The sequence below is a fragment of the Hyperoodon ampullatus genome, assembly GCF_949752795.1.
Source record: "Hyperoodon ampullatus genome assembly, chromosome: 6".
Classification (NCBI taxonomy): Eukaryota; Metazoa; Chordata; class Mammalia; order Artiodactyla; family Ziphiidae; genus Hyperoodon; species Hyperoodon ampullatus.
Window position 1 is genome coordinate 90055926 of NC_136919.1, and position 27265 is coordinate 90083190.

At 41.1% G+C, this 27265-nt stretch overlaps 1 protein-coding gene across 1 annotated transcript in view; it reads right to left on the reverse strand.

Moving 5' to 3' along the window:
• Positions 1–20314, reverse strand: part of LOC307054852 (spermatogenesis-associated protein 31D1-like) — a gene marked incomplete at its 5' end in the record, with an annotated part of 34189 nt that extends 13875 nt beyond the window's left edge. Inside the window, 1 exon segment of the mRNA XM_079706725.1 lies at positions 20178–20314. Within this exon segment, the coding sequence (XP_079562851.1) occupies positions 20178–20314 (137 nt within the window).
• Between the last annotated feature and the right edge of the window lie 6951 nt (positions 20315–27265).

Consider the following 27265-nt stretch of genomic DNA (forward strand, 5'->3'; position numbering starts at 1 on the left):
TCTCTCACTCACAGATAACAAGACTGAGCCCCAGAAAGATTAAATAACTTGCCCAAGGCCATAAGAGCTAAAAAGTGAAAAAGTAAGGATTTGAACCAAGCTTGCTTTGGTCCCAGACGTGCGTCTTCAGTCCACACAATACTGTCTCAGAGAGTAGAGTCACTGGGTGTTGATCACTGACTTCATTTTAACATGCCAGGAGCTGTATTTTGCTGTATAACAAACCACCCCAAAAATCAGTGGCTTAAAACAATGAACATTTTATTTGCTCATAATTCTGCAATCTGGGCTGGGCTTGGCTGGGTGACCCTTCTGTTGATCTTACTGATGGCTACTCACGTGGATTCATCCAGCTGGCAGGTCAGCAGGGTCCTGGGCTTGACTGAGACACTGGGATGGCCAGGCTTGTCTCTCAGGGCCTCTCCCTCTTATGTGGCTTTTCTGACAGCCTCTCCACATAGCTCCAGCAGGCTAACAGAATTCTTATAAAGCAGATCATGGCTCTGAAGAGAACAAAAGCAGAACTTCTTAAGGCTTGGAACAAGAACTGATAGAGCATGACTCTGCCACTTCCAGTTAATTAAAATAAGTCATACTCCCAACTCAGGTTCTAAGAAAGAGGACTACACAGAGGCAAATACTGGGAGATCACGGGGGGCGGCCAACAGTGTAACAGTGGTCGCTATGCTCTTCTTGAACTGCGGCACAATCAACTGTGAAAGTTGCTGTTTCTTCTATACCTTCCATTTTTCTTATGTCCAGTTTTTCACTCTTTTCCTGTTTGTTTCTCCACTTTCTCCTACCATTTCTTAGCTTTTCTGCATTGTAACTGGCCTTCCCTAGGCAGCCACAAATAAAGGATGCCTCTCCTTCAGAGCAGTGAACTGACCAATCGCATCTTGTCAACCCTTTTCTTCAGGTCATCAGTCTTTGCTAAAGTGTTCTACTGACAGAGGTTTCTTTGTCTAGGTTTTTGTTTCATTTTGCTTTGCTTTATAAACTGGGTTCAAAGCTGGAAGTCTAATTTGAAGGAAATAGGACATTACTGCCTCAAGAAGCAACTTAAGTGAGTACATTTAAAAGCTTCACCCTTATAAATAAAATTTAGGATCTGTCATACTCCTCTTCAGTTTTACCTGCAAGAAGGCAACATGTCCAGTTCAATGGCCAAGGCAACAAATCAATGTTTATCATGTTTTACATGCTTTAAATTCCTTTAGCAGTCATTCACCAGGGCAGAGAAGGAAGAGAGGCCTGTAGGAATCAGATAACTTCCAGCATTACAATTCTAGTTCACAGCAGGTTGCTTCTTACACATAGCTAAAATGAGATCAGATTAAATTTCCATTGAATCATTCAACCTGTCTGATCACTGCTTTCTGCTGTCAGGAGAGCATTAATGTCAGCATTCAGCCTTTGCTCATCATGTGGGAGAAGGATGTGTGTAGGGGGTGGAGGGTGGCTTGGGCATGGCTGGGGGGAGGAATGAGGGACGGCTTCTTAGTAAGGTCTGAGAAAGAGGGAGGTTGCTTTATTTGTTGAGATGGGGTGATTCAACTCCCAAAGTGAATTCTGAGAGACAGCTGCACACAGAAGAGAGATGGTGATTAGAACTAATTATTGTTGTTGTAGATGTTTTGCATTTCTATAGCACTTTGTATTTACAAAGAATTTTGTAATCGCTTACTAACTTTTCCGCACCAGAACCTTGTGACATGGGCAACAGTACCACAGATGTTTGTATTTGTCTTCTGGGAAGAATTTTGAGCTGCTTTGGCCATATACTAGAATTAAGGAATCAAAATCCTTATTGCACCTCTTTTACTTCCTTTGTGACTTTGAGAATCCGAATAAGAAGAACTTGAACACTGTTTTATTCTCTAATTTTATTATGAAGAGTAACTCATGAAGATGGTTTAGTACTTTGCTAAATTAAAAAAGATATTATATATAGGTACATAATAACAATACTACTCAAAAATTGTTTTCTTCAGATTTAAAAAAAATAAAATTAATAATAGTGTCTATATCATATTTTTACATATCAAGTGTTTAGCATAGTGCCTAACGTATTTACCTAATGAGTGCTTAATACATGTTATCCATTATTAATACTGTAACAAGACCCACGTAACATATGCATTCTTATTGCCTCCACTTGATTTCTTTCTTTCGTGTTCCTGTCTTTGGGTAAAGATGCATGCAGATGTACCTTCACTTATTCAGCAATATTTATTGAGTGACCACTGTTTATCAAGCATTGTTCTTGGAGCTAGGTATAGAGCGGTGAACAAAAAAGGAGTGCCTGCTCTCATGAAGCTTATATTCTGGCAGGATGGGGAGGACTCACATCATTGTGGAGGAGGGACTTACATTCTAATGGGAGTTAGGCTGGGATAGAGAATAGAAGCATGATGAGGGTATATTTAGAATATGTGTGGAAAAACTTGTTCCTGAAACATTTATATCAAAATAGTATTTTGTTATAGCAATAGGTTAAGTGTTTATGTTTAAGCTATTGATATAAAAGTATTTAAATATAGACTTGTTTATTTTATTTTAGGAAAAATATACTTAGGAATTTATAAAATATTTAAAGAAAATATTATTTTATTTATTATAATATAAATAATAATACCACCATACTGAAATTTTTTAAGATCGAAAAAGTATCTATAATTTCATTACAATATTATTCCTTTTAAGTCACCTGCTTCAACGTAGGAAAAATGGGCTCAGTTTCCTGACATTTGGGCATGCCTTGGAGCGGCAGACAGCTCAGTGGGATGGCAGCCGTGGGAAAGGATATCACCTAAAGGCATGCTGAACTCCCTTAGCCCAGAGCCTGCTTTGAAGGGATGAGGTAAAGGGAGAGGAATATTGGCCATGCTGAAAAAGAGCAGGTAAAGATGAGTAGACTGGATCAGAATTAAGTCCCTGGGACATGCCAGGTGCCAGAAGACCAGAGAGAAGGTTCTGGAGGTCGAGAGGAGCCCCAGGTTCTCACTGTTGCTTTCTCAACCTCAGGTGATTTCTGGGGAAACAGCTGCCCCTACCCCTGCAACGTAAAGACTTAACACTTTTCTTTCTGTTAGGGTATTAGGGCTGTGGATTGACATGCAAGCCAGAGTCCTTGCTTAGATGACCCTGAAACGAGTTAATTTGGAGTTCCACAATCTGTGATTTTGGCCTCTTGCCCTCTTTTCCAGCTTCCACCAATGTCTTCTCAGTCTGGGTTCTTGCCTGGATACATCTAAATTTTGATGCAGTTTCCCAATTTATTCCTCACTCTTCGGACACTGAAATGAGTTGATGAACAACTTGTAGATTTTTAAGGTCAGAATTAGAGTTATGGAATTGAAAAATATGCCCAAAAAGGTCATCTGGGAAGTTTCTCTCCATGTTCCTGACCCTGTCTGAAAAGTTTGTTTGTTTCTTTGTCCTGCTTAAAACTTTAGTTCTCTGACAGCAAGATTTCATAAAATGAGACCAACAGTCACACAGTCACCAACAGTCATACCAGAAATCTTCATGAATATCAGGAGTAAATGTTCCCAATCTTGATGGAAATGTGTTGGGGGCTCTTCTGCCTTCTTCTAGGCCCCTTCCTGAGACACTCCCTTGATTCTGCTCTGGGTGTGAGCACTAGCTGCAAAGCCCTTAAGCTTTCTTTATTCTGGACACTAGGCCCACTGGCTTCCTGGCACCTCCTTTAATGGTGCAGCCTGCATGCTTTGTCATTCTGTTGGAAAATCCTATAAGGTTTAGGAACAAGAGATGTTGTTTTAGGAGAAAACTCCCAAATGGTGTCTCTGATCTCAGGTTCCTTCTATGTTACCAAAGGAAAAGTCAGCCAGGTCATCCGCTGACATGAAGAGACCCAGGCAGGAGTCCACAGCAGCACTTCAGTGCACTGAGAAACCTGCATAAACAGATGCCTTGTCCCAGGTGCTGAGAATTTAAACTTCAGGCTTGGATGAAGCCCCTAGACACATTAGGGAGACGACCAACAGTTTTTCTATTTTACATAGAAATGCTAATCTCACTTGCAGAAGAGAAGTACCAAAATAGTATTATGATTATAACAGTAGAAATGTAGCAGTGTGGAATTTGTAATGTTATAGACAAATTAAGCACGAAATGCAAATACCACATCAGAGTGGGCTGTGTATCCAGATCTCAGCTGAAATTCTCGGAAAGGGCTACAATGGCTAACTAGTGCAGCTGACTAAAGGGCTACGATGTGAGGAGATGGAGTGGGTAAAAATAGGTGATGTAGAGAGAGGAGGAGGCAGTCTTAGGTTTGTGACATCTCCTCAGCTCTTCTGGGGAAGTTGTTCTTAGATTTGAATATCTACAGTAATGAGTTCTCCCACTGAAATACGTATACTTGAGAATTAATAACTGTTACTTGGGAGGATAATACAGACTGCTGCGTATGATGACGTGACAACTTGAAGACTTAGTACGTTTGGGCTTCTCTAACAATACCATAGACTGGGTGGCTTATAAATAGCAGGAATTTTTTCTTTTGGCTCTGGAGGCTGGGAAGCCCAAATCAAGGTGCCAGTCAGTAGATTCAGTGTTTGGTGAGGACCCAGTTCCTGGTTCCTAGATGGCCATCTTTTTGTTGCAATCTCAGATGGTGGAAAACAGAGGGGGAAGCAAGCTCTATCCTGACCCTTATAAGGGTACAATCCCATTCATGAGGGCTCCACCTCCATGACCTCATCTAATCCTAATTACCTCCCAAAGGCCCCACTTCCTAATACCATCACATTGGGGTTAGGGTTTCAAAATGTGAATTTGTAAGGGACATTTAGTCCATACAAAGACATTTGATAACCTGCAAATCTGATTGCTTCAATCCTCTGCTCAGAGTGCTCCAATGGATCCTAGTGCCAATAGCACAAGTCACTCATTATTTATTGGTTTGCTCATATTATTTTTTTCATTCTTTCCACAAATATTTGTTGAGTAGCAGTCTGTGCTAGGTGCTGGCGATGTAGCAGTAAAGAAGACAGACAAGGGAGACCCACCCCTCTTGGAGCTTGTATCTTGTGGAGACAGACAATAGACAAATAATTTAAATGGAGGTGGTATTTTAATAATAAACTAATGTGGATTTGTTTCACGGACATCCTAACCCCAATCATGTTTCCCAAATCCAGTCGTATTCCCTTGTAGCCATTCCACCAGTATGTTCTCCACCATAAAGAACCATAAGATAGAGGGGAAACTCCCTCCAGAGAAAATGATGAAGTAAAAGAAAGCACTTTCATTGAGAGTAGGGGTGTGGAGGTGGGAGGATGTAACAGAAATATTCAGATAGTGCGAAGGTGATCTGAGACCCTTTGAGCCTGATGGCAGGTACAAACCTTGGAGAAGCTCTAAGTTTGATGTGGAGGTGGGGAAGGGGAGAGTAGGCAACGAAGGAGCATCTGTGAAGGCAAGTGTCTGGGTAAAACTCCTCCCCAAATGCTGCTCGTTCTCAGTGGTCTGTGTTTAGAATGCAGAGATTCAACAGTCCCTGTGTAGCCCTAGAGTACTGTGAGGACAGCAAGACCAAGGGACACCGGAGCCACTGAGATGATGACCGTAATGGAGGTTGCTGGTGGTGCTTGTTGATCCCAAGTGGATTCCAGAAGGACAGAAACTAACAGTCAGGGATGGATTAGAGATAAACAGGGTGAAAGAGCTCAATTGAAGACCAGCAGAAAAAGAGTACGGAGACCAGCTGTACTCCCATGTTTCCAGGGAAGAGTAGTAGACTTTCCCTGACACTGGGACACTGTGTTTGAGAAGCGAGAGGGGAAAGGGAAGAACACTCCTATGAGGGCTGAACTTCGAATTGGCTTAATACTTACCAGAAAGTGACTATCACATATGAGAAGATCAAGAGACAAAGGAGAGAATGAAAAGAAGCCTGGACTGATAGGAAAAGTTTAGCTCATGAGAGTCTTTTTTTTTTTGCCACAAAGCAGAAGCATAATATTTGTCAATTGATTAATGTTTTAAAACACAAGTTTCATGATGCCACGCCCCTACTTAAAATCCTTCAATAGTTTTCCATTACATTTAGAATGAATCCTAAATCTTTAATAGGGCCTAAAAACCTCTGTGATATTGTGGCCCTCCAACATCTTGTAGTACCGCTTCATTTTAATCTCACCAGTCAGAATAGTAATAAGCTAATATTTACTGAACAATTACAAACACCCTATGAGGTAGGTATAAATGAGGAAACCAAGGTCCAGAGACGTTATGTAACTTTTCCAAGGTCACACAGCAAGTTGGGGGCATAGCTGGGATTCAAACCCAGGCCATTTGACTTTGGAACCTGGGCACTTCACCACCACACTGTACTTACTGTCTGTTTCAGTTCCTCATAGTGCAAGTGCTTTCCCACTTCAACCCCCTTGTGTACTTCCCTGTCTAAAACGTTCTTCTTCAAATAAACTCACTCTTTCAGTCTCAGCCTAAATGTCACTTCCTCTGCAAAGCTTTCCCTGATAGCCATATCCCCAAGGTTAGGCTGCATGTCAGTCCTGTACACATCAGGATACCCTTCTTATTCCTAAGTAGCACTTTTTGTAATTTTATATTTATTTTGTGTGATAATATAGTGCTGGTGGGAGGTTGGGTCAAAAATTTTAAACTCGAACACATACACCAAAAAAAGTAGCTTTTTAAAAAAAAAAAAAAAAGCTGACCTAGGGAATTCCCTGGCGGTCCAGTGGTTAGGAATCTGCACTTTCACTGCTGAGGGCCCGGGTTCCATCCCTAGTCGGGGAACTAAGATTCCACAGGCTGTGGTGCTGCCAAAAAAAAAAAAAAAAAAAGCTGATCTAATCTTACATTTGAGCCCCAGCCCCCTTGTTTGTATTTCTGACTTGTTTTGAAGAGCATTAGGAAAGTCCTTATATATATAGATAAGTGGTTGTAAAATTTAACAATTTATTTTTATGTACTGTCTTTCAGTCTCAGGATTTTCTTCAGTTAAACAGAGCCATTAGAGAAGTTTTATTCCAATTTTTGTAAAACTTCATAGTTTGGTAGTTTCCAGTGTGTTAAAAATTAGTAGAGGGCCCATTAGAGAGTACATGCTATTGTGTATTTATTTAAAAAAAATGTTTATGGATAAAACAGAGCAATGGGCTTGCATGACATCATGCTTATAATTGAAACTAGTAGTCCTAGGTGGAGTATTTGCTGGTGCTAGGGGTTATGTTCCAGGGGCTGATGCTAAGATGCGTAACTTACTGAAGCAGCAAAGAACAGGATGATTAGGAAGAGTTATAAAGAAAGTTTGTAAGAAAAACTGAGAGTCAAGCTGAGAAGCCAAAAGCAGTTGAGACATCTGGTGGCAGGATCAAGGCTGAAAATGAGAGAAAAATGAGAAAAATGCACGTACAGGTTTTTGTGTCATCAGAGGCTTTCATTTCACTAGGTAAATACCTAGGACTGGGATAACTGGGCTGTACGGTAAGTCTGTTAAATTTATAAGAAACTGCTAAAATGTTTTCCAAAGTAGCTGTACCATTTTGCATTTCCACCAGCAATGTATGAGAATGAGAGTTCCAATTGTTCTACATCCTGACTGGCACTTGGTAACATCAGTTTTTTTGTTGTTGTTGTTTTGGGTTGGTTTTTAGGCATTCTATTAGGTTTAGACTAGTATCTCATTGTGGCTTTAATTTGCATTTCCCTAATGACTAATAATATTGAACATCTTTTTACGTGCTGATTTGTCATCTGTGTATCTTTCTTTGGTTAACTGTCTGTTCAAGGCTTTTGTCCATTACAAAACATTACAGATTATTTCCTGTTCCTCTACATCCTTGCCAGCATTTGGTGTTGTCAGTGTTCTGGATTTTGGCCATTTTAATAGGTGTTTAGTGGTATCTCATTGTTGTTTTTTGTTTTTTTTTTTAATTTAACATCTTTATTGGAGTAGAATTGCTTTACAGTGTTGTGTTAGTTTCTGCTGTATAACAAAGTGAATCAGCTATACATACACATATATCCCCATATCCCCTCCCTCTTGCGTCTCCCTCCCACCCTCCTTATCCCTCCCCTCTAGGTGGACACAAAGCACTGAGCTGATCTCCCTGTGCTCTGTGGCTGCTTCCCACTAGCTATTTTACATGTGGTAGTGTATATATGTCAACGCTATTCTCTCACTTCGTCTCAGTTTACCCTTCCCCATCCCCGTGTCCTCAAGTCCATTCTCTACATCTTCATTTTCATTCCTGTCCTGCCCGTAGGTTCATCAGAACCATTTTTTTTTAGATTCCATATATATGTGTTAGCATATAGTATTTGTTTTTCTCTTTCTGACTTACTTCACCATGTATGACAGACTCTAGGTCCATCCTCATTGTTTTAATTTGTATTTCCTTGATGACATGTGATGTGGGGCATCTTTCATGTGCTTATTTGCCATCTGTATATCTTTTTTTGCCCATTTTAAAATTGGGTTGTTTGTTTTATTACTGTGGAGTTTTGAGAGTTTTTTTTATATATTTTGGATAAAGTCCTTTGTCAAATATCTGATTTGCAAATATTTTCTCCCAATTTGTGGCTTGTCTTTTCATTCTCTTAACAGTATCTTTCAAAGAGCAGAAGTTCAGAATTTTGATGAAGTACAGTTTATCAATGTGATCTTTTATGAATCTTGCTTGGATAGTATATTTAAAAACTCTGTTCCTAGCTCAGAATCACAAAGGTTCTCTTGTGTTTTCTTCTAAGAGTTTTAGTATTATACTTTGCCTTTAGGTCTGTGATCAGTCTTGAGTTAATTTGGAGTGTGTGAGGTATAAGTCAAGAATCAGTTGGTCTTTATTGTGAGGGGGGTGCAAATGGATGCACAATTATTCTGGCACCATTTGTTGAAAAGTCTTATCATTTCTCCATTGATTTGGCTTTTCACTTTGATCAAAAATCATTTGTCCATTTATGTGTTGGATCTATTTCTGGACTCCCTGTTTTAGGAATTGACTATTATTTTTTCCTTAAAGGGCCAGATATTAAATAGTTTAGGCTTTGCAAGTCAGATGGTCTCTGTTGCAACTACTCAACTCAGTTACTCTATCATGAAAGCAACTATAGACAACATGTAAACGGATGAGCATGACTATGTTCCATAAAACTTTATTTTCAAAATAGGCTGTCGGTCACATTTGGCCCACAGGCCACAGTTTGCCAATCCCTGCTGTATTCTGTTCCATTGACTTTTGTGTCTCTCTTTTCTCCAGTACCACACTGTGTTGGTCACTGTAGTTAAGCCTTGAAATCAGGTAATGGGAGTCCTCCACTTTACTTTCCTTTTCTTCAATTGTTTTGGGTATTCTACTTTCTTTGCTTTTCCATATAAATCTATAAGAAATCCTGCTGGGAATGCACAGATCAATTTGGGGAAAATTGAAACATTAACTAAATTAAATTTTCCAGTCTTTAAACTTAATATGTCTCTTTGTTTATTTGGATCTTCTCTGATTTGTTTCATCAGCAATTTTTTTCCATCAGCATTTTGTAATTTCCAGATATTTGGGAATTTTCCAGAAATCTTTCTATTCATTAAATAATGACTTGCAGTTTAATTATTTTATGATCAGACAATATACTGTGTACAATTTTAATTTTTAAAAAATTGTTAAGGTTTGTTTTACGGCCCAGAATATGGCTTATCTTGATGAATACGCCATGTGCACTTGAAATGAATGTGTATTCTGCTCCTGTTGGGTGGCGTGCTCTATAAATGTCAATATGGTCAAGTTGGTTAATAGTATTGTTCTGGTCTTCTATATCCTTGCTAATTTTTGGTCTACCTGTTACAGAGAGAGCGGTATTTAAATGTCCAGGTGTACTTGTGGATTTGTCTCTATCTCTTTTCTATCAGTTTTTGCTTCATGTATTCTGGAGCTCTGGGTTCTTAGGAGCATATACATTTAAAATTGTTCTCTTCTTGGGTAGTTGCCCCATTCTTCACTATAAAATTTTCCTCTTTACTGCTGGTAATTTTCCTTGTTCTGAGGTCTGCTTTTTCTGACATTGAAAGAGCCAATCCAGCTTTTTTTCTGATTAGTGTTTGCATTACCTATCTATCTACCTATCTATCTACCTAGTAGGTTTCTTGAAAGCAGCATACTGTTATATAGTTTGGTCTTTTAAAAATTGAATGTGAGAATTTCTTTGTTTTAATTGGTATGTATAGACCATTTATATTTACTGTGATAATTGAAATGGTTAGATTTAGTTGTACATTTTATTATTTTCCTGTTTGTCTTTGTTTCTTGCCCCTCTTTCCTGGCTTCTATTGGAATTTGTGCATATTTACTAATATTCTGTTTTAACTTATTTACTGGCTTTTGGCCATGTAGCTTTGCATCATTTTTAGTGGTCGCTCCAGTGATTATAATATATAATACATACCCAGCTCTCACAGTCTATTTAGATTTAATATCACTTCGAGTGAAACACGGGAGCCTTGCAACCACAAAGCTCCCTTTATCATGTCCCTTTATCAGTGTCTTATGTATTACATCTATAAATACAATGTTGTAATTGTTGGTTTCAACATTCATACATATATTAAAGTACTTAAGAGTAGAAAAATAGTCTATTTATCCTGATATTTACCCTTTCTGTTGTTCTTCCTTAATTCTTGAAGTTTCAGCTTTCCTTCTGGGATCATGTCTCTTAGGCCTGAAGAACTTCCTTTAGAATATCTTTTAGAGCAGGTCTACTGGTGACAGATTCTGTTAGTTTTCTTTCTTATGAGAATGTTTCTAGTTCATCTTCATTTAAAAAAACTTTTAAAATTAAGATATAGTTGAGGTACAATATTATATAAGTTACAGGTGTACAGCATAGTGATTTATAATTTTTTTAGTGATTTACAATTTTTTAAGGTTATACTCCATTTATAGTTATTATAAAATATTAGCTATATTCCCTCTGTGTTTGTATAATATATCCTTGTAGCTTATTTATTTTATTTTAATTTTTTTAAAACTTTATTTATTTTTGGCTGTGTTGGGTCTTGGTTGCTGCGCACGGGCTTTCTCTAGTTGTGGTGAGCGGGGGCTACTCTTCGTTACAGTGCACGGGCTTCTCATTGCGGTGGCTTCTCTTTGTTGTGGAGCACGGGCTCTAGGTGTGTGGCTTCAGTAGTTGCGGCACGTGGGCTCTAGAGTGCAGGCTCAGTAGTTGTGGCGCATGGTCTTAGTTGCTCCGTGACATGTGGGATCTTCTCGGACCAGGGCTCAAACCCATGTTGCCTGCATTGGCAGGCAGATTCTTAACCACTGCACCACCAGGGAAGTCCCTGATTTTATACATAATAGTTTGTACTTCTTAATCTGCTATCCCTATCTTGCCCCTCCCCACTTCCCTCTCCCCACTGGTAACCACTAGTTTGCTCTTTATATTGTGAGTCTGTTTCCTTTTTGTTATATTCGCTGGTTTGTTTTATTTTTTAGATTCCACATATAAGTGATACCATACAGTATTTGCCTTTCTCTGTCTGACTTATTTCACTTAGCATAAGTACCCTCTAAGTCCATCCATGTTGCAAATGGCAAAATTTCATTCTTTTTTATGGCTGAGTAGTATTCCATTGTATATATATACCACATCTTTATCTAGTCATCTGTTGATTGACACGTTGCTTCCATATCTTGACAGTTTGAACACTGGGGTGCATGTTAGTTCATCTTCATTTTTGAAGGACATTTTAGCTGGAATGTGGAATTTTAACACTTTAAAGATGTTGTTACACTGTCTTCTGGCCTCTATGGTTTTTGATGAGAAATTCAGTCATTCAAACTGTAACGTAGTATTTTTCTTTTTTGTTGTTGTTAATTTTTATTGGAGTATAGCTGTTTTGCAATGCTGTGTTAGCTTCTATTGCACAGCAAAATGAATCAGCCATACATGTACATATATCCCCTCCCTTTTGGATTTTCCTCCCATTTAAGACACCACAGTGCATTAAGTAGAGTTCCCTGTGCTATACAGTATGTTCCCCTCAGTTGTCTATTTTATGCATAGTATCAATAGTGTATATGTGTCAATCCCAATCTCCCAATTCCTCCCACCTCACCCCTTTCAAAAGCCCCTTGGAATCCATACATTTGTCTCTACGTCTGTGTCTCTATTCTGTATTGCAAATAAGGTCATCTGTACCATTTTTCTAGATTCCACGTATACATGTTACTATATGATATTTGTTTTTCTCTTTCTGACTTACTTCACTCTGTATGACACTCTGTAGGTCCATCCACGTCTCTACAAATGACCCAATTTCGTTCCTTTTTATGGCTGAGTAATATTCCATTGTATATATGTACCACATCTTCTTTATCCATTCATCTGTCGATGAACATTTAGGTTGCTTCCATGACCTGGCTATTGTAAATGGTGCTGCAATGAACACTGGGGTGCATGTGTCTTTTTGAATTATGGTTTTCTCAGGGTATATGCCCAGTAGTGGGATTGTTAGGTCATATGGTAGTTCTACTTTTAGTTTTTTGTTTGTTTGTTTGTTTTTTTGCGGTATGCGGGCCTCTCACTGTTGTGGCCTCTCCTGTTGCGGAGTACAGGCTCTGGACGTGCAGGCTCAGCGGCCATGGCTCACGGGCCCAGCCGCCCCGCGGCATGTGGGATCCTCCCGGACCGGGGCGCGAATCCGTGTCCCCTGCATCGGCAGGTGGACTCTCAACCACTGTGCCACAGGGAAGCCCTACTTTTAGTTTTTTAAGGGACCTCCATACCGTTTTCCATAGTGGCTGTATCAATTTACATTCCCACCAACAGTGTAAGAGGGTTCCCTTTTCTCCACATGCTATCCAGCATTTATTGTTTGTAGATTTTTGGTGATGGCCATTCTGACCAGGGTGAGGTGATATCTCATTGTAGTTTTGATTTGCATTTCTCTAATTAGTGATGTTGAGCATCCTTTCATGTGTTTGTTGGCCATCTGTATGTCTTCTTTGGAGAAATGTCTATTTAGGTCTTCCACCCATGTTTGGATTAGGTTGTTTGTTTTTTTTGATATTGAGCTGCATGAGCTGCTTGTATATTTTTGAGATTAATCCTTTGTCAGTTGCTTCATTTGCAAATATTTTCTCCCATTCTGAGGGTTGTTTTTTCATCTTGTTCATGGTTTCCTTTGCTGTGCAAAAGCTTTGAAGTTTCATTAGGTCCCATTTGTTTATTTTTGTTTTTATTTCCATTCCTCTAGGAGGTTGGTCAAAAAGGATCTTGCTGTGATTTATGTCCTAGAGTGTTCTGCCTATGTTTTCCTCTAAGAGTTTGATAGTTTCTGGACTTACATTTAGGTCTTTAATCCATTTTGAGCTTATTTTTGTGTATGGTCTTAGGGAGTGATATAATTTCATACTTTTACATGTACCTGTCCAGTTTTCCCAGCACCACTTATTGAAGAGGCTTTCCTTTCTCAACTGTACATTCCTGCCTCCTTTATCAAAGATAAGGTGACCATATGTGTGTGAGTTTATCTCTGGGCTTTCTATCCTGTTCCATTGATCTATATTTCTGTTTTTGTGCCAGTACCATACTGTTTTGATTACTGTAGCTTTGTGGTAGAGTCTGTAGTCAGGGAGCCTGATTCCTCTAGTTCTGTTTTTCTCTCTCAAGATCGCTTTGGCTATTTGGGGTCTTTTGTGTTTCCATGTAAATTGTAAAAATTTCTGATCTAGTTCTGTGAAAAATGCCATTGATAATTTGATAGGGATTGCATTGAATCTGTAGATTGCTTTGGGTAGTATAGTCATTTTCACAGTATTGATTCTTCCAATCCAAGAACATAGTATGTCTCTCCATCTGTTTGTGTCATCTTTGATTTCTTTCATCAGTATCTTATAGTTTTCTGTGTATAGGTCTTTTGCCTCCTTAGGTAGGTTTATTCCTAGGTATTTTATCTTTTTTTGTTGCAGTGGTCAATGGGATTGTTTCCTTAATTTTTCTTTCTAAACTTTCATTGTTAGTGTATAGCAACGCAAGAGATTTCTCTGTATTAATTTTGTATCCTGCAACTTTACTTAATTCATTGATTGGTTCTAGTAGTTTTCTGGTGCCATCTTCCGGATTTTCTTTTTTTTTTAAATTTATTTTTTGGCTGCGTTGGGTCTTCATTTCTGTGTGCAGGCTTTCTCTAGTTGCTGTGAGCAGGGGCTACTCTTCGTTGCGGTGTGCAGGCTTCTCATTGTGGTGGCTTCTCTTGTTGCAGAGCACAGGCTCTAGGTGCTCAGGCTTCAGTAGTTGCAGCATGCAGGCCCTAGAGCACACAGGCTTCAGTAGTTGTGGCGCATGGGCTCAGTAGTTGTGGCACGCAGGCTCAAGGGCACGCGGGCTTCAGTAGTTGTGACACACGGGCTCAGTAGTTGTGGCTTGCGGGCTTAGTTGCTCCATGGCATGTGGGATCTTCCCGGACCAGGGATCGAACCCATGTCCCCTGCATTGGCAGTGGGTTCTTAACCACAGTGCCGCCAGGGAAATCCCTTTAGGATTTTCTTTGTATGGTATCATGTCATCTGCAAACAGTGACAGTTTTACTTCTTTTTTTCCAATTTATATTCCTTTTATTTCATTTTCTTCTCTGATTGCTGTGGCTAGGACTTCCAAAACTATGTTGAATAATAGTGGTGAGAGTGGACACCCTTGTCTTGTTCCTCATCTTAGAGGAGATACTTTCAGTTTTTCACCATTGAGAATAATGTTTCCTGTGGGTTTGTCATATATGGCCTTTATTATGTTGAGGTAGGTTTCCCTCTATGCCCACTTTCTGGAGAGTTTTTATCATAAACGGGTGTTGAATTTTGTGAAAAGCTTTTTCCGCATCTATTGAGATGATCATATGTTTCTTTTGTTTTTTGGGGGGTTTTTTTGCGGTACGCGGGCCTCTCACTGTTGTGGCCTCTCCCGTTGCGGAGCACAGGCTCTGGACACGCAGGCTCAGCGGCCATGGCTCACGGGCCTAGCCGCTCTGCGGCATGTGGGATCTTCCCAGACCAGGGCACGAACTTGTGTCCCCTGCATCGGCAGGCGGGCTCTCAACCACTGCGCCACCAGGGAAGCCCGATAATATGGTTTTTATTCTTCAATTTTTTAATATGGTGTATCACACTGATTGATTTGCATATATTGAAGAATCCTTGCATCCCTGGATAAATCCCACTTGATCATGGTGCATGATCCTTTTAACGTATTGTTGGATTCGGTTTGCTAGTATTTTGTTGAGGATTTTTGCGTCCATGTTCATCAGTGGTATTGACCTGTAATTTTCTTTCTTTGTGATGTCTTTGTCTGGTTTTGGTATCGGGGTGATGGTAGCCTCCTAGAATCAGGTTGGGATTATCCATCCTCTGCGATTTTTTGGAAGAGTTTGAGAAGGATAGGTGTTAGCTCTTCTCTAAATCTTTGATAGAATTCACCTCAGAAGACATCTGGTCCTGGATTTTTGTTTGTTGGAAGATTTTTAATGACAGTTTCATTACTTGTGATTTGTCTGTTCATATTTTCTATTTCTTCCTGGTTCAGTCTTGGAAGGTCGTACGTTTCTAAGAATTTGTCCATTTCTTCCAGGTTGTCCATTTTATTGGCATATAGTTGCTTGTAGTACTCTCTTATGATCCTTTGTATGTCTGTGATGTCAGTTGTAACTTCTCCTTTTTTATTTCTAATTTTATTGATTTGAGTCCTCTGTGTAATGTAGTATTTTTCTCTTGTTGTTTTCAAGATTTCTTTATCTTTGGTTTTAAGAAACTTTTAAGAAACTTGATTATGATGTGTCTGGGCATGGTTTTCTTTTAATTTGTCCTGTTTGGAGCTCATTGAACATTTTGAATTTGTAAGTTTATGACTTTTATTAAGTTTGAGCAATTTTCAAGTCATTGTTTCTGAAATTATTATGAAATCCTTACAATTATTATGAAATCCTTACAATCCTTACAATTCTAGAACTCATAAGCTAAAATTATATTTCCAGATCTTTAACCTTAAGAGCTTAATCATTAAACAAATGATTAAGTTAGTTAATAAACCATCTTTGGATACCTGAACTATTTCTAAGAAACAGATGCATAAATACCACTCACTAAATATAATTTTGATTTACCCTCATTTCTTGGAATGACAGTATATTAACAAATAAGAAAAAATATGCAAATTCACCAGATGATTGTTTGCCACCTCAGTTTTTCTTAAGATGATATGTAGTAGATGCCCATGGAAAAACTACCTAAATCACTCTTGCTTTTCTGTCTTCTAGTTTTCTCCTATGTCTGGAGAAAAGAAAAGCTGGTTACTTTAGTTAAAGATGATCATTAATATAATTGGTTGACTATTCTAGGCATTTTTCTCTGTTTCTTCAGTAACTAGAACAATGCCTTTAACATACACCAAAGCACCCAATTAAAATCTGTTGATTCAACTGTGGCAGTGAAGATAAACACCAAGATTGAGCCTAAGCTATCTTTACAACAAGAAGTACCCCTTTCGCAATGTAAAAACATTTGTTTTCTGGGGTATGGGTGGGGTATGGTATTAGCTCCATAAGTTAGAAGAGAAAGGAAAAACTTACAGAAAGAAAAAACTCCAATAAAGAAATTAATAGGACTGGGAGGATAAGAAAATAAGACACCAAAAGGAAAAAAAATACAAAAAGAGGACTAAATTGGGTGAAAGGAAGGACAAATGAAAAGACATAGAATGTGACGGATAAAACATAGCAGTTTGAAACACTAGCCTTTTACCAATGAATGTTTTATTATTAGAAAAAGAACTTTCCAAGGTCAATAGGACAATCAATTATCAACTACTTAAAATACTAATGATGTGTAGGAGTTTCACATTTGGGCTTTGGACAGAGGTTCAGCTCAACAGCTTCTCACTCCCTTTCCTCTCTTTCTTCTCCTCCTCACCTCTACTCCTTCCTCTCTCTTTCCTTCCCATTCCCTCAGGACTACCTGTGCACACACCCACAAAGATCAAAAAGTCTGTAGAGAAATGCACCCACGCAGACATTTATACCTAGAAACACATATGGTCAGATTCAGGAGACCCATCTACACAGTTCATGTCCACGTGATGCAGAAAAACACACCCACAAGGAGATATCCACAACCTCAGTTTTCACACAAAGACAAAAAGAAATCTAAACCTCACTTCATTGAGATCGAATATATACAAAATAAAATGTACCCATAGTAAAATAAATATCTCAGGAGTCCTTCTGTTATTTCCACATATCATTACACAGAGGCACCAGCCGCTTTATCCATGCTGACTGCTGCATGTGGATCACTCTCTTCAAATTCCACGTATTAAAATCCTCTGTCTGCTTCAAGCACCAGTTTAAATGCCATTTTCTACAACATGGAGCTTTCCCAGATCACTTCAGCCAAAAATAACCTCTCTCCTCTTTAGAGGAGATTTATGTAGTAGTTTATCTGTACCAGGCACATTCTGAGATGTTTTGAGTGTTTCTGTATAACTAACTGTTATTTCCTGCTTTTAAGTCATCGGGATTCACTTATGGATAACATTTATTACTCTCCCCCCCACCCAAATGCTTTATTCAATAAATAGCCTTTGATAGATACTACTCTGTACTAATGGGAAAAAACTGAGGCACACAGAGGAAAGTAGCACAGACTGAGAAATAGTGGTGCTGCTCTCCTCTGTGAGGAGGCCGGGGATTGTGGTCTTTGCAGCAGCCTCATGTTTAGAATTGCCCTCCCTGCCTCTGCAACTGGTCAGGAGAGTGGAGACTAACTAGGAGGAACGGAAAGGAGGGAGAACTAGGAGTCAGTGTTCCTCAGCTGTACAAGTAGAAAGACTACATCTTGTCAAGGTTCTCTGAGCCAGTTGGTTTCCTGAAGAAACCAACTGTATTTAAACTGAATTACCAACTGAAATTAAACTGAAAGGAGTCTGAGGCATAAAATCGTCATGCTAATTTACAAATTTCTATTGAGAAATATAATCCCGAGGGACCTGGAATACTCCTACATGCTAGTCAGGTCATTCTCTTCGTATAGGTCCATTTACACTGTAAGTTACATTCTAGTCAGAAGGCAGTTGATGAGCCTGTAATCAAGCCAGGCGTGTGAATGGGACAGTCTCAGATGCTAATGTCACTGGGCTGTTGCCCCTGGGGGACATACCTGATGAGAAGTAGGTATGACCTGGACGACATTGGACACCTTTGGACCCAGCCTTGCTGTTTGGCTCCTGTTTTAGAGTCCTTTTATTACTGTGGCCCTTCTTTTCAAAAACAACTGGACGTGTGAGTAGTCTGCAGTTTCAAACATCTTATAATCATATGTTATGTCCATTTCCTCTCAACTTGATTGAATTGAAGGTTGCAAGACTTAGTGGAGTTTAGAAACAAACTTTTTATCCATCATTAAGTTGCTACGTGACCTCAGGCTAGTGTTACTTTACTTACAGGTGATTCAGTTTCCTTGTATATAACATGGCAAAACAGTACCTGGGTCTGGTTGAGGGTAAGGACTGAATGAGGTGATGTGTGTAAAGGGCCTGGCACATAGTACTTTTTCTCAGTCAGGGTCAATTCTCCTTTCCTCCTTGTGTTCCTGAATTCTTAACTTCCATTTACAGATCACTGTCTAAGTTAGGTCATTGCCAGAGATGGCCAAACTCACCTATTATAGGAGAATTTTTTTTTTTATAACATCATCCGCAGATAGTTGCTTCAAATTTCATCCAGCAATCCCACTTCTGGTTATATATCTGAAGGAAGTGATATCACTATCTCCAAGAGATATCTGTACACGCATGCTCATCGCAGCATTATTTATAATAGCTAAGACATGGAAACAACCTAAGCGTCCACTGACAGATGAATGGATAAAGAAGATGATATCATGGAATATTTTTCAGCCATAAAAAAGAAGGAAATCCTGCCATTTGCAACAACACGGATAGACCTTGACAGCATTATGCTAAGTGAAGTAAGTCAGACAGAGAAAGACAAATATTGTGTGATCTCACTTATATATGGAATCTAAAAAAACCACCAAACTCATTCAAACAGAATAGATTGGTGGTTGCCAGTGTCAGGGAGTGGGGGTGGGAGAAATGGATGAAGGTGATCAAAAGGGACAAAATGCCAGTTATAAGATTAATAAGTTCTGGGGGTCTAATGTATAGCCTGGTGACTGTAGTTAATATATTTGAAAGTTGCAGAAAGAGTAGATCTTAAAAGTTCTTATTACAAGAAAAAAATTATAACTCTGAGGTGATGGATGTTAACTAAACTTATTGTGGTAACCATTTCACAATACCTACATACATCAAATTATTATGTTGTTCCCCTTAAACTAATACAATGTTATGTGCCAATTATATCTCAATAAAACTTGGGTGGGAGGAAGAATTGTTGCTCTTTGGAGGCCATTTGCTCCCCAGTACACACCCCAAAGCCCAGTGCTCTATTGCTTGAGGATTATTTTTGACACTTATTTAATACATAGATTGAAAGACTGTGCCCCTAGAGATTCTGATTCATTAAGTCTGGGGTGAGGCCAGGAAATGTATATTTTCACAAGCTTCCCAGTGATTCTGATGTAAGGCCAGGATTGAGAGCCATTGGAACAGACGGCCTTTTAAAGTTCCTGAAACGGAGTCCTCGGGACTCATTGGGTGGGCACGTGCTGCCCTCTAGTGCCTCTGGCTGCTTGCTACACTTCTGCGTAGCGCAGTAACCTGCTGTGAAGCGCTGGTGGTCTTGCAGATACTACTCTGGGGTGTGTCCAACTCTTCCTGTCCAACTCTTGGGCATTAATAAAAATGCTAGCATATAAAAATGTTGCTTCTGAATGGAAGAAGCTATGCCTCTGTCCCCATCACCCGAGACATCTAAGGTATTCACTAGTGTTTTCTGAGAATGAGACACAGCAAAACTCCTAAGTAAGGCTTGTGTGGAGGGACAAAATCACATCAGTGTCCTGTCAGGATTTTTCTTTATCGGGCTGTGATATGACCCATGGTGCATATGAATCAGTAATCACGAACAGTTTCCTGAAGAAATTCTACTATTATAGTAATTGTGGCACTGGAGCATTATCATGCAAGCAGGGTCCAGCTTTACCAAGTTTTCTAGAAACAGACGAATCTGAATCCTTTACAGTTGTGTAACCCTCCAGAGTCCACAGAGGCCTTTGATGTACTTCATCTCCCTTGTTTGCCGTTCAGGATACACCACGAGGCAGGAAGGGCAAAGCTGAAGGTCCACGCCCACATCATTAAAAGCAACAGTGGCCATCATCAAAAAATCTACAAACAGTAGATGCTGGAGAGGGTGTGGAGAACAGGGAACCCTCTTGCACTGTTGGTGGGAATGTGAATTGATACAGCCACTGTGGAGAACAGTATGGAGGTTCCTTAAAAAACTAAAACTAGAACTACCATATGACCCAGCCATCCCACTACTGGACATATACCCTGAGAAAACCATAATTCAAAAAGAGTCATGTACCACAGTGTTCACTGCAGCTCTGTTTACAATAACCAGGACATGGAAGCAACCTAAAGTGTCCATCGACAGATGAATGGATAAAGAAGATGTGGCCCATATATACCACGGAATATTACTCAGCCATAAAAAGAAACGAAATTGAGTTATTTGTAGTGAGGTGGATGGACCTAGAGTCTGTCATACAGAGTGAAGTAAGTCAGAAAGAGAAAAACAAATACCGTATGCTAACACCTATATATGGAATCTAAAACAAAAACAACAACAACAAAAACTGGTTCTGAAGAACGTAGGGACAGGACGGGAATAAAGATGCAGATGTAGAGAATGGACTTGAGGACATGGGGAGAGGGAAGGGTAAGCTGGGACGAGGTGAGAGAGCGGCATGGACATATATATACACTACCAAATGTAAAATAGCTAGTGGGAAGCAGCCGCATAGCACAGGGAGATCAGCTCGGTGCTTTGTGACCACCTAGAGGGGTGGGATAGGGAGGGTGGGAGGGGAGATGCAAGAGGGAGGAGATATGGGGATATATGTATACGTACAGCTGCTTCACTTTGTCCTACAGCAGAAACTAATGCACCATTGTAAAGCAATTATACTCCAATAAAGATGTTAAAAAAAAAAAAAAGACAGTGTGTGGACTTCCCTGGTGGTGTAGTGGTTAAGAATACGCCTGCCAATGCAGGGGACACAGGTTCGATCCTTGGTCTGGGAAGATCCCACATGCCACGGAGCAACTAAGCCCGTGTGCAACAGCTACTGAGACTGTGCTCTAGAGCCCACGAGCCACAACTACTGAGCCCGCGTGCAACAACTACTGAAGCCCGTGCGTCTAGAGCCCATGCTCCGCAACAAGAGAAGCCACCACAATGAGGGGCCCGCGCACCGCAGCAAAGACCCAACGCAGCCCAAAATAAATAGATTAAATAAATTACTTTAAGAAAAAAGAAATGATCCATTAAAAAAACAAAAACGATGGTGTGTTCATTACATGAATGTGCCCTTGTTTAGGAAGACGCTGATCCCACTGTCCTATCCACACAAGCACCCTCTGTCAGTGGGTACCAAATCAATAAATAAACCAGTACTAAAAGTCTGCTCTGCAGAAAGGCATAAGATTGTCATTTGACTCTACCTCAGCTCTGAGACAGAGGAGCAAGGGTGGATAAGTTGCTATAGAGCAGTTTGCAGCATATGGTTTTAACAGTTTGGTGGGATGACAGTGGCTGTGGATTATATGTTAAGTAAATAGTATACTCGTTGGAGCTGGTGCCAATGTTGCCAAATTTGGTGATTTTGTCTGGGGCAAAGAGGTCAGGCTAATGGAAGACTAAGCAGTGTTGCAGCAGTAGCTGCAGGAAGCAGGAGCTGGTTGTGTAGGAGATATAGTGTTCTATGCACCTCCTCTTCATTCCATTGGTAACCCTGGGGTTCTGGGGATGGCCGAACGAGCAACATCTGACACTGGACCTATAAGACTGAATGAAGTTTATTAATTACCTACATTCATAGTCCAGGGAAGGAGGACCCCAAGCACCACGCAGTGCCATACCGGGTCAGGTTAACGGGAGACTGAGAACCTTTGCAGCAGCATAGAGGCCGGCAGCAGCTGCAGGAAGCTGGAGCTTGGTTTGATAGGAATAACAACAGTAATAAAAGATTCGAGCCACTTTGTACGTATCTTGATCTACTGCTAAAAAGCTGATGCAAGATGCTTTTTCACTGATTATTGTTTACCTGTCATTCAGTGCTCTTTAGTTGGAAAAGTCTTCTCATTCCTGTATTATGGAATTTACAAGTTCAGGAAAGATGTTGAAATGGCTCAAATTCATCCCGTCTTCAGGGTGAGACCCTTCTTAAATTATCTTAAATGTAAGGATCTATTTTGTATTTATTTTGTTCTGCAAAAAAAGGGCATTTAAGAAAAACATTCACTAATCCATTTTTTTGCCAAATTATTTTCCGAATATTCTTCCTTATAGGTAGCAAAAAATCCCCTCATGCTAACGATTGGGTTTTCTTGGCCTTTTGTTTTTTAAATTGTGGTAAAATATAGTCAATATAAACTTTACTATTTTAACCACTTTTAAGTGTACTTGTCACTGACATTAAGGACATTCACAGTGCTGTGCAACCATCACCACCATCCGTTTTCAGAACTTTTTCATCATCCCATACAGAAACTTTGTACCCATTAAATAACTCCCTACACCTCTCTTTCCCAACTCCTAGTAAGGCTGGTTCTTGATTCAACTCTTAATAAGGTGGGTTCTTGATTGTGAATTAATCTTGTCTTTGAAACTAGGTTTTTAAGTGTCTTGAGAGCAGGCAGGTAACATAACTCAAATGTCTTTGTACCTTTGACACTGTCCAGCTTAGGGATGAGACTGGGAGGACTCCTTCTTTAACTCTCAGTAAGTTATTTAAAAGAACAGAAGCTATGTCCTTTCCTTGACACATTAATCACTGTTCTTTTCCTGAACCTCTTGATACTGACCACCTATTGCCTGTGGCATCAAAACCTTCACCGTCCAAGACTTAACAAGACAATGTGTGCACTGTCCTCTTGTGTGTTTTCTAGTTATCTTCCCAGTACAGGTGATATAGTTCATGGAGTTCCTCTGTAGTAGGAGGAAGAGAGACAGTAGCCACTGTCTGTTTTAGGGCAGACTCAGTTATCTGGGGATAGATGCCAGACTGTTATCTGAAAGAAGAAGGCTGAGCCAACAGGATATAGAGAATAGAGCATGAAAGAGTATTTGCTTCCTGTGACTTGGCACCTTTAGGCTCAGGCTCTGCACTGTGTCACATGAGTTTCTCCTAGACAAATAAAGGTCTGTGATGCTATGCATGATGGGAAACAGGAGGGCTTTGTGATGCAGTCTACTGGTCTGGTTCTGTGCTCTGTGAGGCAGAGATGATAGGTCTAGAATTTGGAGGCATTAGGTTCTAAGACCCTGAAGGCCTAGGAAGCCTAGAAAGGGGGATGGCTAGTGAGGTTTAGATTATGTTGAGGCCCACCTTTATTCTGTGGGATGTTGGATATCCTCTTTACACTTATGGCTGCATCATCATTATTGCATTAATTATTTGGCAAGTGAGAAAGAATTACCAAGATTTAAGATTGGGACCTAACAGGAGCTGCTGCTGGGTAGGGAAACGCTATGACTACGACTGAACCAATTAAGCCTTAAACAAGGTTTTATCCCCTCACTGTCTCTTGTTACTCTTAACCCCTTACCCCTGTTTTTGTTTTTTTTTTTTTTTTTTTTAATGGAGGAAATTTCCTCATTGGATCCCAGAACAGCTTCATATTTGGGTGATTCTTCTGGTTGGTGGACATTTAGGGCCTTGGATGGCTAAAGTCCTTTGGCTACTGTGCCACCCATCCTTTATTCTGTTCCTCCCTTTCTCTTGTCTTATCCTGATCTCTCCACAGAACTTGTTCAGGGAATGGGGGTGGAGGTATGGAGTATGAAGAGCCTAAAAATGAATCAGAAATAAGAGAAAGGAAATGATGGTGTGAAAAAGGTAGAGTAGGAAAAAGCAAGGTAGGAGAATGTGTAAAATTGGAACACAGAAAAAGCTAGGGAAATATTTGCAGGTTTTGTGTCAGTTTAGACATGAAAAGAAGAGAGCACCCCAGCTTCACACTCTCTTTTGCCTTTCAGCGTCACCGGAGAGTCAAACAAAGGGCTAAAGATAAAACATCAAGAGGTAACGTCCCAGTCTCTGCTCTGACTTCTGTCCACTGTGGGTGAGGCTCCCATGAACCCTGTCCCTCAATGACCCCTGGTGCCAGGCACCAAGTGCTCTAACCACTGAAGGCCCAGTTCCCCAAGTGGACAAATTCTCCCAGAAGACTTTTTTGGGTGGGAAATCAGAGCCTGGGAATATTCCCGAATTCTCCACCTTACCCCTGGGAGTGAAGAGGAAGTAGGGGAGTGAGTAAGTAAGGGCTCTGTCCTTAACTGTGTCATTTACTAGTTTTATGACCCAGTGAACGTCACTTCAGCTCTCAGTCTTGTTATCCATAAAATGGGCATGATGATGCTGTCTCACTCACAGTGTGGTTGTGAAGGTCAAAGGAGATTAGGTCCAGGAGAGCACATCATACCTGGTTACGTTGTAGTCAGACGTGCGTCAGAGCACTGGCTGTTGGGGTTTGCAGTCTCCTGTCATTCAAAGATCTCCAGCTTCCTGTAGGATGTCCCTGAATCCTCTCCCGTTCCATGTAACACTGTCTCCTGGTTTCTCAGCTAGGAGACTTTCCCGGGAAGAAGCTGAGAAGCCATGGGAGCTGCTGTCTGTCATGAGAAGGTGATCTCTTGCTCTTTGCAGTCTCCCAACTCCCAGCCTGGCCTGTGATCATTTCTCCACTTGGCCTGGGGCAGGGTTGGGGAGGAGCATAATGGCTGGGAGGTAGCCAGACACAGTGGAGCCTGGACACTGGTTGAGGGTTCCCAGAGGAGAGGGTGGGATCAGACGTCTCAGGAGACAGGAGTCCTGCAGTTCTGCTCTGGGCTAGGCTCACGAAGGTCCTGGAATTCAGGATTTGACTAGTGCAGGATTTAAAACTACATGGGTTTTCACTCAACCACAAGACAAGTTAGGAGGCTAGATAATTAAGTGCATAAATCAGTCATCATTTTCATATTCTCTTTACAGCTAGACCCTTTCAAGGGCAGACCCCTGGACCCTGCTGACATACCCGCTCTGGTTTTATCTTCAGGGAGGCCAGTTCCTGGGACAGCCCTCAGGCAGGAGCTTGTCATATTATCCCCCTCTTAAGATCTCTAGAGAATAGGGATTGGCTTCCAAGAGATGTTGTGTATGCCCTGTAATCCCCAGAATGCAGAGTTCCCACAAGGACCTCCGTAGCCCCAAATGAGGCTGACTCCAGGTTCTATCTGGTGATGTTCCTGGTGCTGCACCATCAGGTAACCATGGGCTCCCCCATCTGCCTGGTTGCCTTCTCCTAGTTCAGCTTCTCAGCACAGGTCAGCAGAGAACTCACCCACCTCCCAGGCTCTCAAGGCCCTGCGTTCCTTTCAGTTGTCTGAGACTTTGCCCAACAAGCCCCAGGCTCTCAGCCCAGCACACCATAACTTGCCAAATGACATTTCCCTAGGAAGACAAGTAGATGAGTAAACACCCAGTGGGTGCAGGCCTCAGAGTTTACAGGGCTGAGGGGGGCAGTGTCAATCTCCAGGCCACACACTTGAAAAGAGGCAGATGTCATTCCATCAGTTACAAACGGTTGCCATGTTTCCCTTCCCAGCCAGGACTGGCTTCCTCAGGAGGCGAGCGTGCGGCAGATCCTGTGTGCAGATCCCTGCTGCCAAACCTGCAACGCTGTGGCTCTGGAGATTCAGCAGGTAGTGGTGGGTGAGAACACTCTGATCTCCCCCACTTCAGGGGGGTCATCGCAGGGCTCTTCTTGCCTAGAGGTTTTGTCCATGTCTAATGTGTCTTTTGAACAGAGTCTGGAGCATGGCCCACACTCCAAAGACCTTTCACTTCCATCTGCTACCCTCACAGTGTCACAGAAATCCTTAACCCAGTCAACTGCGCAGTCAACTGGTGCAGCCAGCATCCATGATTTCTGGGCTGAACACCTCATGCTAAGGCAGGGATTTCAAGTGCCAGAGGTGCCCAGGGGCCCAGAGACTATGTTTTCTTCAAGGATTGAGGAACCTAGGGTTTCAGTGAAGCTGCAGGAGATGATGCAGAGCAACCTCAACCTTGTCTGTGAGAACCAAGGCCATTAGCCTTTAAATTCCCAGGTCTCTCCGCTGACCCTGAACCAAGAAATTACTACCCTGATACATCCTGTGGCCTTGCAGACGGTCACTGTCCTCCCTGCCCACCTGCCGTCCCTGAGTCCTGAAGTCCTGAGGCTTCTTGAGCTACATGTAAAAAAATGGATGCATTTCCAGAGGTGGGGGCTCCCCAGACGTGTGGAAGAGTCTCTGAGGCAGCTTATGCCAAATCCACCATTATTTTACCAACCTGTATATAACCAACCAGTTTCTTTCATTCAGAATGATACTTCTCAGTTCTCTGTTGAGAGATTTGGGACCATTTCATACCAGAACTGGGGTCCATGTATGGCTGGCCAGCCTACCCAGGCCTTCTGGGTTTCTGAATGGTCCATTATGGACCCAGAACAAATACACTGTTACCAGCAAATCCCAAACCATATGGCTCTTGCCTTGCCCTCTTCAGCCCTTAAGGAATTAAGTGGCCTTTATCTAATGCCTGGGCAACAGGCTAATGACTCAGTGGGCCATGTGCAGCCGAAATATAGCCAGCTATTCTGTGGTCTTCCTTCTCTGCACAGTGAGTCCCTGGGTGACGCCTTCTTGGGTTCTCAAGGCCTCTCCATGAATGAGAACATTTCCAAGCCCCGCTTGAAGGACCCCCTTTTTTTTTTTTATTAGTTTCTGCTTTATAACAAAGTGAATCAGTCATACATATACATCTGTTCCCACGTCCCTTCCCTCATGCATCTCCCTCCCTCCCACCCTCCCCATCCCACCCCTCCAGGCGGTCACAAAGCACCGAGCTGATCTCCCTGTGCTCTGCGGCTGCTTCCCACTATCTATCTACCTCACGTTTGGTAGTGTATACATGTCCATGCCTCTCTTTCGCTTTGTCACAGCTTACCCTTCCCCCTCCCCATATCCTCAAGTCCATTCTCAAGTAGGTCTGTGTCTTTATTCCCGTTTTAC